Consider the following 19,103-nt stretch of genomic DNA (forward strand, 5'->3'; position numbering starts at 1 on the left):
ATGCTCAGTTTTCTAAAATCGGTTAATTACACAGTTTGGCATGTTGCTTCTCAAACTATTGCATGCTGCAAAACAAAGTATAAATGCATTAAGTGTTTTCAGTATCAGCTGTCAGGACGAGTTAATTTGAACTTCCCTGAAGGGTCAGGAATAAACCAGTTTTCCCAGAGATCAGTGTGAACACTGGGATAGTCCCAAGGTTTATATCTCCCATTCCAGTGAAGTAATTTAGCTTCTTGAAGGAAATGCTCTGAATAACGGGTATCGGGACTCCAGCCTGCATGGGTACATGGAAAAAAATAAAAGTTTCTTGTAATGGAAGACACTACACAGTTAAACTTTTGTTTTATAAAAATAAGTCTGATTAGTATGGTTCCACTTACTTGTCAATAGACAATTATTTGTATGACAGAGCAGCATTTTTTCAATTAACACCTCTAATTCTGCATCTGAAAAATCTGTTTCCTCTCAACAACATCTTGGTATATCTGAGATTCACTAAAAACATTCCTTGTACTATTCATTTTATTATATATAAAGCTATTATTTTTTTTTTTCTCAGGATAATTCACCATTCCCTTGTGAATGCTAACTACATGTTGACTACGCAAAGACTGCCATGATCTTCTACTCTAGCTGCTAAAAATGTCAGTTTTTTCAGTCTCTGTGACGATATTCACATCTTTCATATATTCTTTCCATGGTTTAGGACAATATGTATTAGTTGGTCTTCAATCATGTAGTTTTCTCCTTGGTACCTTTTTTTCCCTTCTTATCCAATTTAATGACTACTAGTTATTTTTGGAGGGGTAAAGCTATTTTATTTGCTTGACCTATTAAGGTATTTGACAATTACCAGTGGGATATGCACACATTCTGCCCTACCCTGAAGCAAGCAGGACTAGTGAGTGTTAGAGGAAAAGGAGGAAGCATGGGTTACATAATGTCAGTCTGAGCTATAAGGTAATGTGGTGAGGTAAAGTAATGTAACATCCTACACTGGAATCTTAAAAACTCTCACTTTATTTAGTTCAAACCGCAAATGGTGGAAAGCTAAACTTACCAAGATGCCGTATGTGCCACATAGGATTAATAGCAGAATACTTTCCGTGAAATACAATCAGCATTGGAGAGGTCGCCACACCTCCCCCGAGGGTGCTGCTGTAGAGGTTTTCCCTGCAAAAGAATGAAGTATTCAAAACCGCACTCAGAGTCTTTGGTCCGGAGATCAAAATGTAAGTATTCTGGTAAAATTCAAAAGCATTTTGAACACGCTTATTTTCAGCATATTCTGTTCTAATGCTGTTAGTTGCTTGCATTTGCAACTCCAATTCTTGTTGAGTAGATGGTTGCTACCAAGCAAACCCAACATGAAGCCAATTACTTCCAGATGCTGCCTGTAGTCTATGAGGCTGGCAAAATCAAATAGGAAAAAAAAAAAACTGTCAACATAAAGGAATTAAACATATTTCAGTTTTGTTTGCTACAGAAATGTACATGCTTTCATGTATTTCACTCTCTCTCTTCCTTCCCCTTTGCCTCCTTGCCCAACTTTTAGACCTGTAAGTTAACTTCAGATCAGAAGTGACAATCTAGTTAGTATAAACTAACATCTAAAGGATATTAATTTCCTGTGAACTGTGTGAAAATTCCAGGGCTTGAAAAAGCCAAACATTACTGGGAGGAGAGGCTTTAAGAGGCAGCAGCCAAATGTCTGGCCACAGGGTGCTTAAGGCCTGGCCAGTCAGCACATGGGAGCATCGTGTCACCTGCCTAGCCCAACGAGGTGGAAACCTGGAAAGTATCAAGAGGGGCTTAGAGGCTACAGAACAACAAAAATCGAAACCTTCAGAACTGTTTCAGCTGCTAACTAAGCAATTTATTTCACGGTCACTTCAAAACCCAGCTAAAAGGAACATGAATGTTTTATTATGATCGAAAATCATCTTTGTAGATTAAGACCTGCAGTTAATATTCATGGATTTTTTTCAAGCTCTTAAAAATCAGAGCAATATCTTCTCGTAACGTTACCTAAGCAGAGTGAGACAGAGAGGCATTTAGCTTTTTATTCAGTCACATGCTTATCATTTGTGTCTCTCCTGCTTTGTTCTGAAAGTAACCAATAATGGAGGTAGTCCAAAAGCACAAGCAAATCTGTTTCAATTTAGTTTTAATACTAAATTTAAAATTAACTCTTTGCAGAGAAAACAAGTAAACATCAAGTTTGCAAATGCAGGTTAGAAACAAACATTAAAAATTAACAGTGTTTGATTCATTGTGTTCATGACTTATTTGTGGTCAAAGCCAAAAAGTTATCTTCATGTCAAGTTTGGTCTGTTTATAGAGAAAGCAGCGTTTTCTATTGGTATTTAACAAGTAGGGTGTCCAATTACTGTTTGGCTGACATTATGGTAGGGGAGACCCCACACAAACAAGAAAACATTCCTTCTTCTCTAAAGTGGCCTCAAGAAGGGAAGATTTTAAGTGGCTTGGTCCCAAGTGAGGTGGGATCAAAACAAGCCCCACATGGTCTCAGTGTCCCTCAGGATTAAGTGCGGTTTGCAATAAACACAGGACTAATATTCCAGGCGGCATTTTCTGGTACGCTTTCAATCAGATATAACCACATGGAAATTCTGGAACATGAGTTACTTTGGTATCTCACAGAACAAAATAAAGTTTAAAGTTGCAAACTTTAAAGAGCTTACAAACAGAAAATTATAGTTTCGATCCTCAATTTCCAGTTAAGCGCAAAGCTAGGTTTCTCTATACATACTCTACATTTCTTTGCATCCACTTTTCCAACTGCTTTGTAAGCCGCTGATGTTTCCATTCAGTCATGTTAGCAACAATTACGCCAGGATTAAAGGAGCAGGTGCTGGGGCTGATGCCAAGATCTCTAATTGCTTGCTTTCTGTAGTCCAGGAATCCCATGTATGTGTTCTGGGAAGTTAAAAAAAGAAAATTTCGAAGTATGTTTATCCCCTGTGAATCTCAATAAAAGTGAGAGTAAACGCATCTCTATGCTGCTCACATGGAGACTAAGTATGCGCGCTTCCAAAGCTGAGTTTCTGTGATGATTACCTGTCTCAATTGCCATGTGACGTGGGGCTGAAAGGCAAGGTGTGCCCAGCTACTGAACTGCTTTTTCCATGACATTGTCACACTGGAAGTGAATAGAGCGCTTTCCTCACCACATTTTTTCTTCCTGTAGCTTACTCTAAATGATGTGTCTTTATACTTGTGCAGCTGTAATGCTAGAGGGACTGACAGTTTTGGGGAACTCAACTCAGAAATTTGCTTTCAAATACTTTTGCTGAGTTTTGTTCCCAATTCAACTACTACAAATATCATATACTCTGGCTTCATTTAATACTCCAGAAGTGCTCACGATCTACTGATAGCAAAATTAACTTAATAAAACACCAAACATAATTTAGTAGAATCCAAAGAGCAACAAAGATTTAAACTACTACAGGAAACAATTCTGATAGCACCATATCGTTACAGAGTTACTACAGAAAGTAGTTCTTAATTACCTGTAAAACTGGTACAAAAAATATTTAAAAAAAAAAAAAAAAAACTTTCACTTTGAGGAAAATATATAAAATCACGTTATGCTTATGAGTCAATACATTCATGATTAGAGTTCCAAAATGACGCCTTACCTGCATGCCTACACTTCTAACCATTTCATGTGTAGAAGGCAGGTCACAATCATCTGAAAAAGCCGCAGCATGTCCAGGAGCTAACTTAGTCTCATAGAGTTCCTGGATGTCACCTGGTTACACAAAGTTGAAAAGCTTAAGAATAAGCCTATTCTCTGCTACATAGCTGATAGGATAACTTCTGTTCTCACGTGTTAATTACAAACATATTAATTTTAGGGGATAGCTCAGATGTTAATGAAGGCTGAATTTTGCTATATGGGAAATTTTTGAGTTTATGTCCCATATATGGGTGTCTATCTTCATCTATTGCCATCAGTATTCAATACATCCTTAATTTGGTTCAAAAGTCCAAGATCAGCTGAAGCAGCCGCTGATTACACTGTTAAGAAGCTGGTTACAAAGTTATGCATTCGATTAGTTCTTATTTGGAAAAAGAGGGCATGGGCAGATGACTTCAATCCCTCAGAAAAGTCTCTTCAATTTCCTTCACAGATCATTTTTTTTCCTCTGTTCCTGTGTTTGTACCTTGTAGTAAGATACCCGGATTCCCAGTGCTTACTGATAAGTGCTTACTGGCCAGCTGAAAGGTGCCTGTCACATTTGTGGCTTCCCAGACTGCCCAGGTACTTCCTGATGGAGGGAGATAACGTAACGCATGATGCCTCACTCGCCATCTGACAAGCACATACCCACTGTGCCAGAAGGATTTCAGGGCCGGTGGGAAGCACAGCACCACCACTGTACAGCTACAGCAATCAGGGGAGCCTGCATCCAAACCCCTTCAATCTACTGGCAAGGGTCACAAGTAAGATGAATTAGGTTGGCAGGCCCATTAGCCTGAGGTAGGCCACTCCCCACAGGTAGGCCATAAAAAAGTAAAGCTGCTATTAGCAGGAAACCTCGATAAAAGACTAGAAACTGAAAACATTCCTCATACTGCAAAGAGCAGAACTACTGTTTCTGAAAGAAAAATTCTCCAAACTCACCAGCCAGGTGGAAAACTTGGGACAGAAATTACATCCTAATAATAATAATAATTCAAATGGGGCAGCTAGTAATTGTTTAAAATTAACAAGCCTTATCAGGTGCTTTGTCCTGATTCTAAATAACTTGTGTTTTTTCAAGATAAAAAGCAGAAAAAAAAAAAGTGATGACACCCAAAATGTTTCATTCTTACTTACCGTAGGAAATCACTGTCCAACACATAAACAGTCCCAAAGTTAAACCCTGAAACACCCAATCACTCCTTACCCTGTCAGAACTCCCATTCCAGAGACATCTGATAGAGAGCAGTCTCACATTGCAGTTAAAACATGAGGAACAGCTGCCAAAACAGATGCACCCTCCCTCTGCCTCCACTCCCACGTGCCCATCTTTATTCCCCTCTTTTGGGTCCTGCGATTACATGGCCCACGGGTGAGCAAGCAAAGAGGAAAACAAGTTTTGTTGTTTTTTGGTTGGTTGGTTTTGTTTGTTTGTTATATGGCCAGTCTTCTGCCGGGTCAACCAGAAAATGTCAGCTTATTTCACAGCTGCACAACTGTAGGTGTGATACAAGAGAGGCAACAGGAGCTGCCTGCGGACAGGAGAAGCCACTTCCGTAGGCAGCAGCCTACCATTAGCTGTAATGTAAAACTACACCTCTATCCTGTGGTTCCAGAAACACTATCAGCTGACAATCTGACACCCCTAATGAAAGAGAAAGTCCTACCTCACCTCTTTTACCAGTCACCCCAGTCGTTTCTGCTGGAGCACTGCCTTAAGTCATGCCAGGAAGCTAGTTCAGGCTGAAAGGAATCACCTTTCTGGGGAAAGCTGGTGCAGGCACATGAGGGAGGGATGCAGGTGAAGAGGTGGGGTCAGCTTAAAGTGTTTATGCAAATGGAGTGTAAATGAAGACTTAAGAACCTTACAAAAAGTTAACTGTTAATGACTGAGGACAGAATAACAAAAACAAAAAGCAGAGATAACCAGTAAGCATACATGTTGAAGAAACTGTAATAAGTTATTGTAAAAGAAAATGAGACAGGCAGAGAAGATTAATTATATTTTACAAAGCAGCTCATAGTAGAGCAGCATTTGTGGGAATTTGAATGCTAGCAGGAAACACAAATCACACTTAACTACATACTACAGCATCCAAGTGAAAACCATGATACCTTATCTTTCAGCAACTGACCGAATCCAATTAAAATGAAACCCATACAGTTTATTTTGATTAAAATTAAAATCAACTATCAAAAACACATGTGAAGAGGTTTTCTTCAGAATTTTCTTTAAATACATAAACAGAAATTTTGTAGTTTTCCCAAGTACAATGCTCCTACAATTTTCCTCAATTTCCATTATACTCTTGTATCTCCAGACAACTATAAAAGCTGAAGTAACTTTAATCCTAATTCTGCTGGAAACTGCTTTTTGGATGTCAGCTTACCTTGAACAATGATATCATCATCCAAATATATGACTTTCTCATGTTTCTGGATAAGCAAAGGAAGATAAAATCGAACAAAGTTCAGCTGTTAAAGAGGGGGAAGAAAAAATGAAATACTAAGTGTTAAAGCAGTTTAATGCATTAGTCACTCTTTACTGACTAATAAACTATTAGTTCTTTTACTGACACGCTCAGAACTGGACACAGTATTCCAGACGCAGCGTTACCAGTGCTGATGGTACAACAAAACACCAGCAAATCAGCTTCTTCTGACAGCTGGTAACATTTAAGTTAGTCTTTAGTCTCTAACTTAACCTCAGACATAGCAGAATGCAGCCAACTCAGCATCATGGAGACACAAGAAGCACTAGTGTATCTTTCCTCTGATAAACTGTAAATATATGCTTAAATATATAACACATTCAAAACACCAAGTTTATACCATCAAATAGGTGAGGTGCCAGCAAGACAGAAAACTTGCAAGGAGCTTGTTACAATGCACTTTTCCTTCTTGAATGACAGCTTAGCATTTGGACCTGAAGTGTTTTTTGGGGGGGTTGCACCCCTCCTGTGTAGTGGAACAGAGACTAGGACATTTAAAAACCTGTAATGTGCATTAAATTCTTGAAAATGTGTTGTGTGGTGTTTGTTTACTCACAGGCTGCAGTAGTTCAGGACGTGCTGCATCTTGCCTGATTTTTCCCTTTAGTACCATGGGATTGAATTCCACAACCTTAAATTTTATTTCTTTCAGTTTAGAATTTTCAATCCATTTTCTGTGATTAAAAGAAGTAATAAAAGAAATATTCAGCAGGTGGAGAGTACTTCCAGTGTTAACTCAGACTCACAGGAAAATAAGAGGCTTTGGAAACTCACTTCATCTATCCTACCCCAAGACAAAATCACTTATGTCTACAGCTATTGCACACAGACATTTGTTTAACCTGAAAAAAAAAAAAAAAAAAAGTGCCAAAACCAGAGACTCCACACATTGTACAAGCAACCCATTTTACACCTTTGTGATCACTAAATATTATTTCCTGGACTTTCATGCTATGGTTAAAGACCATTTTTTTCTTATCCTATCTGCTATGCTTTTAAAAAATAGGTCAGTCTTCTCGGTTTTACAGTTTTATGTCCTTCAAGATGACTGTCACATATTCACAGTTTAGCGGAGGATTATTTTTTTTTTTCAGACTAATTTTTTTCATTATTTTGTCAGATTTCCTGTCATTATTGCTTGATGTTCGATTGGCCTCTCTTCTAAATCTTTCCTGAAGTAAGGCACATTAAACTAAATGCCATACTTTTTCTGATGTGGTAGAAATGTCTAGGAGCTCAGAAATAGTTTTCTCACATCTCCAGAGGTCATATATATCCCTGACTATATTTCACTATGAAGCATGCCTTCCACTACCCTTTTTTTTTGCACAGTAGTGTGGTCAGTTATCAGTTATAGTCGTGTAGGTTTCAAAATGAGTGTTTCAAAGAATGAGGGTCTCCAAATACACAGTAGGAGAGCATACAGAAAGCCTCTATCCCTCCACTCCTGTTCTCTCACTATAATCATAGTTAACAAAGCTTCTGTCTGACTTACCTTAAATTGTACTTGTGTTATTATGCAACTGGAGTCCCCATGTTATCTAGCAAGTCCTAACAAACTCCTGCTTGACCTTGACTCAACACAATTACCAATTTCCACCTCTACTGAATTTCATCACGTTTTACAGCTCATTTTTCCAACTCATTTGGAGTTTGTTTTCAGCTCATCTTTGTTACTCAATATATTTTCTGTCTCTTCCAACTTTGTGCCAACTGTAGAGTCATAGAGAACATACTCCATTCTATTCTCTAGGTTACTGATGGACTGGATTGGAAAAACTCTCTCTGGAACCGCACTTATCACATCTTTTCATTTTTGACATAAATTGTAAGTACACAAGCTACAGAAGTAGAGGCAAGAACTGCTTAAAAAAATATTTGAATCTTTGGTTCACACCTTCCCTCTCTCATTTCCCTGTTTTAGAGAACGTCTGCAAAAAAAAAAACACCCAAACATGCTTTCATTACTAGCTTCTTTGGGCCTCTATTTATAACATTTACCCATCTCCCTTACCTGAAATTAGCTTTAGACAGCAGGCTTTTCTGCTCTGAAACTAAAGACACAGCTTCATATGAGCTGCGTGCAGTGCCACAAAATGGTCTTGTGACAAGTAAGCATGTATGCACTTACTTACCTTACTACACACTCTCTTCTGTAGCTGACCAACAAAAGGCAAAAAGGCAGAGATTCAGGCATGTTATGGTTATTTCACACCCCTTTACACCAGCAAGTGCCTTAAGCAGGGTACAAAGATCCTTTTTCCTGTGTGTAGGGAATCCTGGGGACAGCTACCAAGACACTACTTAAAAGGAAGTACTTTCTTCCTACAAAAGGAAGAAACATTTCCTGGAAAGTTCTCCAAAGCTTATGCTCATGCTAAGGAGAACCACAACCTGATACTAATTACAGCCTGAAATAAAATAAAGCACTCATATACCGAATATGAGGGATGGTGTTCTTCAGCCCAACTATGTAGAACAAAACATTAGCCTCTGTGTTGCTGTAGATGCTACTGATTGCTGCTATAGCTGCACCCATTCTGCCTGCAGCAGCACAGATTACGACTGGGATTTCTTCTTCCATTTCCTCAGGACTCTCCAAATCAACTGCAAGAAACAAAATTATGCATTATAATAGAAAATTGAGAATCTTTTTGTATCACATCTGGGTCATAAGAGTGAGCTCATAGTTCTATAAACAGTAGAATCATATCACATTCACTCCACTTCCTTCCCACATCCTTTACACATCCACATCTGCCAAGGCACACAGCACGAGCTGTCACTAATACAGAACTACATGCGGGCTGACTTAGATGCTTCCAAACAGAACACAGAAAAGAGTTATCTGTATCTTCTGCTCCACGGGAGAACAAATCACCCTGTTCTCCATGTTGCTGCTTACTCCCATGAAGCCTAAAGAAGTTTGAATACCTTTGAGACTTCTACTTCTCAGTTATATTTAGTACAAATTGAACAATTGGCTCCAAAATTATCAAAGGAAGGAGGTAAATGGAAGAGCTAGTATAATGGAAGAGCATGTATACCACATGGTGTAGTGGAAGAGCATGAGCTTCACTTCTTTGGGAACCAGGCTAGACAGGAATAGTGCAAAATTTTGTACCACCAGGAAGTTGCTAATGATAAAAGAGAAAAAAATCTGAACAGTACTGAAACAGCTCACATCACTGCTAAGGAAAATTTGTACCCCTAGCACTGACTAACTTACAGAACTTGTATGAATACATTTATAATGGTTAAAACATATCCATTAAACTCATAACAGCCCAACAAAACCATACTGAATAGAAATGGTTTATACTAAGACAGAATTTGTTTATCTTAGGAACAGTGAATAAGCTATTAGTATAAACACTACATACTAGTCCAACCATACCAACCCAAGCGGGTTTTTGTCACTATAAATATTCCAGCAAGAACTTCCGCTGAAAATTATATTGATAATACTTGATTATCTATCTGACATCAACAGGTAGGCCAAGCATATTCCCAAAGGACAAGTTCTGACTGAAGTTTGTTATCACCTGGCAACTCCAATAGTATTCTTAAATAAGAATATCCACCAGCTTCCATCTGCATCGGTGACATCTGGATAAAAGTGTGAATCGGGATGACAATTCTTAATTGTACTATCAGTCTCCTACTATTTTATTTGAAGTGGCTCATCTGCTGCAGGGCAAACAGGCTTAATAATAACAAGAAAAATAGATGTTAAATGAAGAGGTAAGAAATATCAAACAGGAACATAAATGAAATGGAAGTCATTTACCTGCTTCATTCTTTAATGCAGACGGCACTTTGTGAACTTTGTTGTACAGAATTGCACATACAGTTAAGACAAGAAGTAACAGTAAGATCTGGTTAACTGAAAAAAAGGAAGAATGTGTTAACAATCACTCTAAAAACTAGAATACTAATTGTACCTTTTAAAAATCAAATTTGCAATTAGTACATATCAAAACCTGTATTTGCTGTCTTTTTTTCTCTTTTCTCTCACTATTTGATCAAATTAAAAACATTATGCTAAAAATGTAATGATATCTCTGTCCTTTTACAATTATTTCCAACTATCTGATTTTCATGGATTGTTTGCTCACTCATTAAGTACACACGGGTTATCCATAATATCAAAGTAATGTTTCTAAGTATTACTAGAATCCTGGAACTTTCTTTCATTGGCTACATCATAGGACTTCAAGAACTAATTATTTTACCTAGCTTTTTCCTTCTCTCATACTTCCTTCAGACCCAAATAAAATTTTATTTGATTTCAGCATGCAGATCTTCAAGGTATATTTGAGCAAAACTCTAACAGTACTAGAAAAATAAACCCAGCATGCCACTGAAACCAGGTATGTTCCAAAAATATTTGAGAATACATAAACATTTTGATATTGTAATTAGTAAAGTCAAAACAAACCATGCAAAAGCAAAGACCTTACTGTATATTATGATTTTCCAGTTCCTACCAGATTATCTTGGACAAGCCTAAGCCATCCAACATTAACCAACCATGAGCTGTTAACCAAGACAGCTCAATGATAGGACAGGGAAGGAATATGCTACCATCACCGACAGTTACCTTGATGATGGAGTTCTTTGGGTTGACTTCATTACTTTGTACCATTGTAAAGGTGATGGTACATATTCAAGGTATGCAAAAGAGCAAAGGGAACAAAGTTTTGAACTGTTTGATTCAAAAGGGCCAATTAACCAGAACTAGGCATGAGAATAAGTTGAAATTGGTATTCATGCATCACCAAACCTGCACTTGTTTAAATCAGCTGAGGAAAGTGCCCATTCACTTCAGTGATATTTTGGTTGTATAACTGAAGACTCACAGCCGTCCATTTTCAGTCACTGATCACAACAGGTGATGAGAATCCCAAATTTCTCAGGGCCACATTTCAATATTGAGTATGAACAGTATTAACGTGCAGAGTTCTGTTTAAAAAGTCCAGTTGGGTGCTCCTGGCACAGCCCACATGAAACTGGCAGCTACCTGCACTCAGTCTCGTGCAGCAAGTAGTGAGTAATATTAAATTAATAGGATTTATTGCTGTACTTATTGCTGATTTAGTTTACAGGAAAATATTTATTTTGATAATAAAAGTTAAGTATAATTTAGCAAAACTAGTTATAAATTTGCATGCAACTGTTACAACAGGTTTACGATAAATTGCATTTGACATCTCTGCCCTCTTTTAAAAATACATATTTTAAATGTTTTTAATCTTTCTTACTTTTCTTTAAAAGAGCCATATGTTCTGTTGGATATGAACTGTGGTCTGTAGTAAAATTTAAAAAAATAAAAAATAAAAAAGAGAGAGAGAGGGAAAAATCATGAATACAAGCAGTGAACACTAGTTAAATATTTCAGGGATAAGGTTTAGCATTATCAACCAGTAAAAGAATTCTGTCTTTGTAAATAACTTTCTTGCAACAAATAACTAATATTTTGAGCTATTAGATATTTTAATATTCAGCCTACTAATAGACTGAAATGAATTGTTTTAATACATTCAGTCCAATCAGCTACACCAGTAATAACTATGATTTTTAACACATTTTAAAATAATGTACAAAAATTATAAAAACACCAACTGGTGCAATTTGTAAATACATCTGCCTTTATATCTGATCTCACCTAAAACATAAGAACAATCACAAATACTAAGCTTTTGCTAGCATACAGTTCCCAAACACATAGGTATCATACATTGGAGCAGTGACTCTCAGACCATAAGAAAATTTTAGAGTAATTGTGAAAAGATTTTCTAAGAGAAGTATCCTTCCCGCAACAGTAAAAGGGGAGCTTGTGCAAAATGGGTTGTATTTAAGCACATCTGTGATGCTTAAGATAAAGAAGTAGCCTTCCCTAAAACTGTACTTCTAAGCAAGGCGTGAGAATGGCCACGACTTTGTACCTGAGAGGAAAGAACACAATCCCTGAAATTGTGGAAAAAGGACAACATTCACGTAAGTTCTGGCAGCAGGTGTATTATTTATGAAAAATAAATAAATAAATTAAAACCACCATCAGAGTTTGGGGCAGGAGTGAAGGAAAACTGAACTGTGTGATCTAACCCTTATACAATTGTAGCTATCTTCAAGATCAAAACCCATTTTTTCCTGTTTACATACATACAGATATGCTACAGTATAGACAAGGAAACACTGCAGTTTCTATCCACGTATTAAAATGAAGTTCATTCTCATTCCTTGAGAAGGAACACGAAACAGCAGAAATTCTTGAAACTTGAGTCACAAAAATGAGCACCCCTCATTGGTTAATGCTGCTGGTGAGGGAGCATCCTGAATTAGCCTCTACTTTGACTAACAAGTAAAATGGAAATAAAAACATAAATAAAGCTAAGATGTGGCTTTGTTTACAAACCACTTACATTTGCATATATTTAGATCCCAACAGATGACTAAATCGTAGAGAGAGGAATATTTCTGCGATTCCTTTCACATCTGCAGTACTTGGCTGCATTCCAGCAGCTCTTTTCATGTGGCATTAATTTACATAGATACGAAAACAACCTTATCAGTTGAAAAAAAAATATGCTGCTTAGAAATCCCTTCTCTTGCACATTACACAAGTATTGTAGTCTTAGACACTTAAAAGCTTATTCATTTAGATAAGGAGAGAGACAACAAAAAACCCTACACTCGTGGAATAACTTTTTAGCCTTGCTTAAGCCAGTAGCAATTTTCACTGACTTCAGTAGAGCTGACTACAGCCTTTTAACTAAATTTGTAACAATAGTCACAAATAACACTGATGATCAGGGCAAAATGAAAGTTGGATAGTCACAGCCTCATGATCTCTTCAGAGATGATTAAATCAACATACATTGAACCATGTTTTAAATTTTAAAATCTAAACACAGAAAGTTTCATATAAGAAAAGTTTGAATTCCAAAACTACAAAGTTCCTAAGTCTCAGCAACTCAGATTAACTAGCCATTGATTTTTAAAGAAAGGAATATTTATTCTCCTATAAATATTTACTCATTTTTTTCCTGAATTTATACATTAGTTCCTATAACCTGGCAGTCCCTAAGTCAGTTGCTAAATCCTGTCATAAAACAAGGGGCTGCAGAAGGGAAAGCTCAGAAACATGACATTACTGCTCAGATATTTCCTGCTTAATTAGTCTTTTTACCTCTTCAAAGCAGCACAGTATTCGGGACTCCTTTCTCCTGAAGAGCTTTTTACTTGGATCCTAGATAGCCCACAGATGTAAGCACTCTTGCCAAAGCTTCCTTGCCCATCGTCCTCCTTTAAAGTCCCCTGTACAAGGGCCTTACAGGGCACAGAAACAGTTTTAAGATTCGATTCCTTTTTCAAACTCTTCAAAGTTTACTTTGGAGTTGTGCTGGTTTTCTTTTCTCTCTGCTGCTGAGGAATAGCAGAGAGTCCAGACGCGGCACTGAAGGAATGAGAGCCCATAAACCACTTCCAGATGTGCTGAACGATGATGCAGCCCTAGATCTGGCAAACTTGCCTTAGAGCTTCATCTAGCAGATTGCGAACAAATCCCACAAGACAAAAAGTCTTAAGGGGGTGGAGGAAAGAGAAGGAAGCAAACCGTTCCAGAAGTTACTTCAACAGTCTAGTTGCAGGTTAGGTTTCTAGTCATTATTTGTGGTAAATGTGAACAAATAACTAGTGTGCAAGAGCCAAACAACAACATGCCAAAGTCAAAATGAAAGCCAACGTTTTCCCAGTGTCTGTTTGCACAGTTGTTGCAAGTATGAAATGGAGTGAAACTTGCAAAATTCAACTGAGCATGCACTCTGACTTGAGTTGTATCATCCCCAAATCTCTGAGAAATTAATCTGAACACATGGGTTTGGTTTGGATTCAGATGGACGATAGATAAAGGTATCATGTAGATGTTAATATTCTGTTTGTTGATACTCTATCTCCCAAATGCCCCTGGAATGCTTCTGCACTTTTATTTCTATCTCACTTCTTTTATTCCAGTTCTCTGCCTCCTTTCTAGGAGCCTTCCTCTTACACACTAAAGCAGTTTTATCACAAGACTTTCATCACTGGTGAAAGGAGGAAGAATACACCTTAAATTCTGTTTCACATTTCTGGCATGAGACAGCACACAACTTATGAAGAGTAAGTTAAAATGCAGGGTTTATTTTTAGAATTTTGACTGAGATTTTTGTTCCACTCCCAGGATCTGAAAACGTGGGCTTTTAACCATATGTCTCAAATACGCTTCAAGGGTATTATCTGTGTCTGATTTACTACAGAAAACAATCCTTTTGCAGAGCTGCTTGTTGGGAAAATACATGAAGAGCAGTACAAGGAGTTGCATGCTTCGTGTAGATGGTTGCAGCCACCACTTTTTCTGTTGTGTGGTACTTTTTATACAGGATTATGTTCGTGTTCATCGAAATCCACCTGTTTTATTAGTGTGCCTTGCACTGTGTGCACACTGCTGAGCTCTGAGGTTCGTGTGGCGGCAGCGTGGGGACCACCAGCTCCCCACACACAGCCAGCAGTGCCTTCTCCAGGTTTCCCTTGAACCCAGGCATTTACAGCCTCACTTAACGCCCTCATCAGAGGGAAAAGCCCAGCTCCCATCCCACCGAGATCTTCAGCTCGACACAACCCAAACCTCGACTTCTTATCTCAGCACCTCACTCCCCTCACGGGGCGATACCCAGGGCGCCCAGTTAAGCCTGAGGGGCCGCTCCCGAGGATGGCACCACCACAAACATCACCCGAGGAGCCGCGGCCACCCCTCGCCCCTTCCCCTTCCCCCCCTTGTCCCCGCCGCCATCACCCCCTCCCCTGCGGCCCGGCCCGCCGGCGCGGGGCATTGTGGGAGCGGCGGGAAGATGGCGGCGGCCGCCGCTGGGCTGAGCTGGAGGCGGGTGTCTTCCTTCACGGGGCCGGTGCCGCGCTCCCGCCACGGGCACCGCGCCGTCGCCATCCGCGAGCTGGTCATCATCTTCGGCGGCGGCAACGAGGGCATCGCCGACGAGCTGCACGTCTACAACACGGGTGCGGGGCGCGGGGCGGGGCGGCAAGGGGAGCGGGGGGCGGCGGGGAGAGGGCGGTGGCGCTGCCGCCATGTCCCTGGGGGCCTCCTCCTCCTCCTCCTCCTCCTCCTCCTCCTCCTCCTCCTCGTCGCCCCCCAGGCTCGCCCCGAGCTCCTCGTCCCCTCCCCGTGTGGGGTTTCCCCTGCTGGGCGATGCCCGCGCCGTGCCCAGGTCCCCCTCTGGCGGCCGCCCCCCGCAGCCCGTGGGGGCGGGAAGCCGCCAACGGCCGCTGCCCTCGCTGAGGGGCGAGGGCTGAGGGCTGAGGGGCCCCGGCTGGGCGCGATGGAGGGCTGGGAGCTGGGAGGCTGCCGAGAGCACGAAACTGCCTCAGCTTTCGGCCTGAGGTGAAATGCACCCCAGGCGTGAAAGTTCAGAGCACGTCAGCCGTCCTTACAGCTCACCGACCTCTAAAAATCGTTCAAAAGTACCCCCCCCCCCCCCCCACGCTCCAAAAAGATTATAGTATTTTGGCTGAATGGCTTTCTATTATTTTTAATTTTTTTTTGAGGTAGAATCCGTGAGGGTGGAAATGTTCTGGATATAGTTTGTTACGAGGAAAATGCATAGCATCAGAGTTCTTCCAAGCGGATTATTCTGTGAGAGCTTAAAGATGACACATTTCAGAAAGCTGCAATCTCTCAACCTCGCCGTTACGACAAGTAACCTAAGTAAAGCTCATAGATAAAGCGGTTACACTGTCTTCTAGAACAACGGTTGTGGCAGATGTCTTCTAAGCGGGTCTTAATGCCACTTTATTTATTTTCCTGCCCAGATTCCAAAGGGGTTTGCCCCTTTGCAGCAGTGACAGAAAGGACCGCCCGTGACTCAGCCACTCCGGCCCCCAAACGTGGGTTTGGCTCGATCTGACCTCTTTTCTCAGGGCTCAGATGTAGGGCTGTCACCTGGGGTGTCCAAGTGTGGGATGGCACCCGTTATTCCTGCTCTGAGCGTGATGACACACTGAGGACCTCTTAATCCCCTACAGCAGTGTTCTCTGGAAGCTTTTAATTTCACGCATTTCCTCTTCTTATTCATGAAAAAAGCTTAGGAAAAGGAGACAGCCATCTCTTGGAACTGCTCAGTTCCAAAACACTTTGAACAACAATATGCTACGGTACCAGACAGTCTCAGTTGCTATTCTTGCCTCTCCTTTCCCATGTATCAGTGCAGTACTGTGTAGATATTAACATCCCAAAATAGTGTAATTAGTTTTTCAATAGGGCTATTAAGTCCAGGCGCACTGCCATGCTGCTGCTGCAGCTATAATAATTCTGTTTCTAGGACTAACACTCTCCGAGTGCCACTTTTTTTTTTGTGAAGTCTATTAAATTGCTGAACAGCTTTTGGTAACTGACTTACTGTGACCTCGTGCTCGTTTATATATTGAATAACATTGGTTTGATAGAGGTGTGTGTATTTGTTTTAGTGTCTTAAATTGGATTAAACTGATTTCTTATTTTAAAAACTTAGTATTAAGCAGCCAATTCATGGTCATCGACAGTTAAAAGGTAGTTCTTTAGAAAGTAGAGGTGTTTAAAAATACACTTTCCTTCTCAGTGTTTTTTTCTTTATTTCTTTTTTTTACTTGTAGCTACAAATCAATGGTTCCTTCCTGCTGTAAGGGGAGATATTCCTCCAGGCTGTGCAGCGCATGGATTTGTTTGTGATGGTACCAGAATATTAGTTTTTGGAGGAATGGTTGAATATGGAAGATACAGTAATGATTTATATGAATTACAGGTAGGAAACGTATGAAAATGTTCCAGTTCTGAGGACTACTTTGTTTGTTTATTTAGGAATAAAACATTTTATATTACCAACTGCAGAGTGCAGTTAGATGAGCTTTGCTTTGCTCAAGGAAAAATAAACTCTTTAAATAGACTCTGAAGATGGAGGAAATATAAATAACTTTGAAAAAAAGACTTCCATCTAATCAAAGTATAAAATATTTAATGTTTTATGAAGGTTAGCTTTTATGTATTCCTGTTAATGTATGCCCTAAGAAAAGCCAAGTGCTCTTTAAAAATCATTCACAGAATATACCAGGAGTGTTCATGTTATTTGAATTCATTGAGTATGAACGAATATAAATGAAGACATTTCTCAGCATGTATTTCTTGTCTTTAAGGCAAGTCGATGGCTCTGGAAAAAAGTAAAACCTCAAGCTCCTTCCACTGGATCACCGCCTTGTCCTCGGCTTGGCCACAGCTTTTCTTTATACGGTAACAAGTGCTATTTATTTGGTGGCCTGGCAAATGAGAGTGAGGATTCAAATAATAATGTTCCCAGGTATGCTATTTTGGTTTGAATTCAATGTCTTTAAAAATAAATGATTAGATGCAGCAGTTTTGAAGAGGAACATTCTAGGGAGGCTGTCTTGCTTGCTGACTGCCCGTATTTGGGTTGGTTGTGAGATGGATGGCGTTGCATGCAAAGAAGCTGAAATATTTCTTCCGCTAATCCCATTTTATGGAACACAGACTGAAAGCTCTGACACCTTTGGAGGGAAAACTAAATAGGGTTTGGTTTTCTTCCTTAATACTTTGGGGGATGTTTTTAAGAATGTGAGCTTGTGAGGTTTACTTAAAGAAGCAAAGTCTCATGAGTCATCAGGGAATTCACAATGGAAGTTCCTTCTACAATGCTCTGGGAAACAATCTGGAAAATTTTTAAAGTAACAGTTGCAGTTGCCTTTAATATCAGCAAACAGAACTGTAATGGTGAAATTTTATACCATGCTCACCTGCAGTTGAGTGCTTATATCCCCTGAGCTACAAACTGGCAATCTGAAGCTCATTAAATGAGGTATTCAGCGCGAATGCCAAGATTCAAGTCATCTAAAAATAACATGCCAATAGATTCTTCAACACATGGCTAATTGTCTCTTGGCCAGCCTAAAGAACCAGCTCCTTTTCACCTTTGTTACCTTAGAGTTGCAGAAATTCTTTAAGGTCCCATGTCATAGTGCATTTCCTACAGCTTTACACTCTACTCCAGCTTTATCCATATGTGGTAATTTCTGCTAAGAACGTTGTTTACCAGTTTTGAATGTTTCTTTCATGAACTATAGCGTATGAAGTATGATGTAAGTATGGTGTGCCTTCCTTAGAGGCAACAAGTTATAATAGTTTTTTTTTTTGTTATTGTTTTGATACTGTCCACAATGCCATCGAATGTTTGGGGATTTTAAATTTCTCTGCTCTTCCAAGGCAGAAGTTGTAATGCTTGTAAGCAGTCAGGATTTAAAACTCACTTAAATCATGTTTTTAAACACGTTTTTCACACTGTGTCAATAATACCCTAGATATTTAAATGATTTCTATGAACTGGAGCTGCAGCATGGTTCTGGAGTTGTTGGCTGGAGTATTCCTGTGACAAAAGGTATCTTGCCATCTCCCCGAGAATCTCACACCGCCATTGTATACTGCAGAAAAGATTTGGGAAGTCCAAAGATGTATATTTTCGGAGGGATGTGTGGCTGTCGGCTTAACGATCTCTGGGAACTTGACATAGGTGAGTTCATCTGCCAGTAGAGGTCAGTTCAGGGGCTTCACTGGCAAAGAGGAAAAATTAAAGTATGTGAGGATTAATGGCATGCTGTAGTGCAGATGTTATTGGGACTTAAACCATGGCATTAATCTTCTGTAATTTTTGGAATGAGATGCATACAGCATCTATTTTTGCATTTATTATCCTCATCCTCAAGGATTTGGGTTATGCTGTGAGATTGTTTGTTTTCTTAGGCTGCATTAAAGAATGTCACTGTGATAACAGAGTTGAATAATCATAAAAAAATGAGCTTAA

General features: G+C 39.5%; 2 protein-coding genes across 5 annotated transcripts in view; one reads left to right on the top strand and one right to left on the bottom strand.

Moving 5' to 3' along the window:
* Positions 1-21: 21 nt before the first annotated feature.
* Positions 22-13,892, bottom strand: GLT8D2 (glycosyltransferase 8 domain containing 2). Of its 3 annotated transcripts, XM_084533209.1 has the most exons (10): positions 13,400-13,535; positions 11,472-11,516; positions 9,998-10,093; positions 8,646-8,814; positions 6,764-6,881; positions 6,106-6,190; positions 3,669-3,781; positions 2,777-2,943; positions 1,064-1,176; positions 22-277 (listed from the first exon to the last, which is right to left on the bottom strand). In XM_084533209.1, the coding sequence occupies exons 2-10, from the start codon at positions 11,488-11,490 to the stop codon at positions 105-107; spliced, it is 1,053 nt and encodes a 350-aa protein (XP_084389335.1). In that variant the 5' UTR covers positions 11,491-11,516; positions 13,400-13,535; the 3' UTR covers positions 22-104. The 3 variants fall into 3 exon arrangements, with proteins under 3 accessions (XP_084389335.1, XP_084389336.1, XP_084389337.1); XM_084533210.1 differs by lacking the exon at positions 11,472-11,516 and having other exon boundaries at positions 13,400-13,892; XM_084533211.1 differs by lacking the exons at positions 11,472-11,516; positions 13,400-13,535 and adding an exon at positions 10,811-10,912.
* Positions 13,893-15,094: 1,202 nt separating this feature from the next.
* HCFC2 (host cell factor C2) overlaps positions 15,095-19,103 on the top strand; it is a 28,707-nt gene continuing 24,698 nt past the window's right edge. For both annotated transcript variants that reach the window (XM_084533249.1, XM_084533248.1), the window contains exons 1-4: positions 15,095-15,261; positions 16,891-17,039; positions 17,428-17,588; positions 18,604-18,812. In XM_084533249.1, the coding sequence (XP_084389375.1) occupies positions 15,096-15,261; positions 16,891-17,039; positions 17,428-17,588; positions 18,604-18,812 (685 nt within the window). In that variant the 5' untranslated portion in view covers position 15,095. The remainder of the gene's footprint in view (positions 15,262-16,890; positions 17,040-17,427; positions 17,589-18,603; positions 18,813-19,103) is intronic.

The sequence above is a fragment of the Aythya ferina genome (assembly GCF_964211825.1).
Source record: "Aythya ferina genome assembly, chromosome: 1".
NCBI classification, from domain to species: domain Eukaryota; kingdom Metazoa; phylum Chordata; class Aves; order Anseriformes; family Anatidae; genus Aythya; species Aythya ferina.

What these genes read in the sequence shown, in the direction of transcription:
- GLT8D2 (XM_084533209.1), bottom strand. An exon ending in TGCATTAAAGAATGAAGCAG is followed by an intron (nt 8,815 to 9,997) that starts GTAAATGACTTC and finishes TGTTTCTTGCAG; the next exon opens with TTGATTTGGAGAGTCCTGAG. An exon ending in GTGGCACATACGGCATCTTG is followed by an intron (nt 278 to 1,063) that starts GTAAGTTTAGCT and finishes GTACCCATGCAG; the next exon opens with GCTGGAGTCCCGATACCCGT.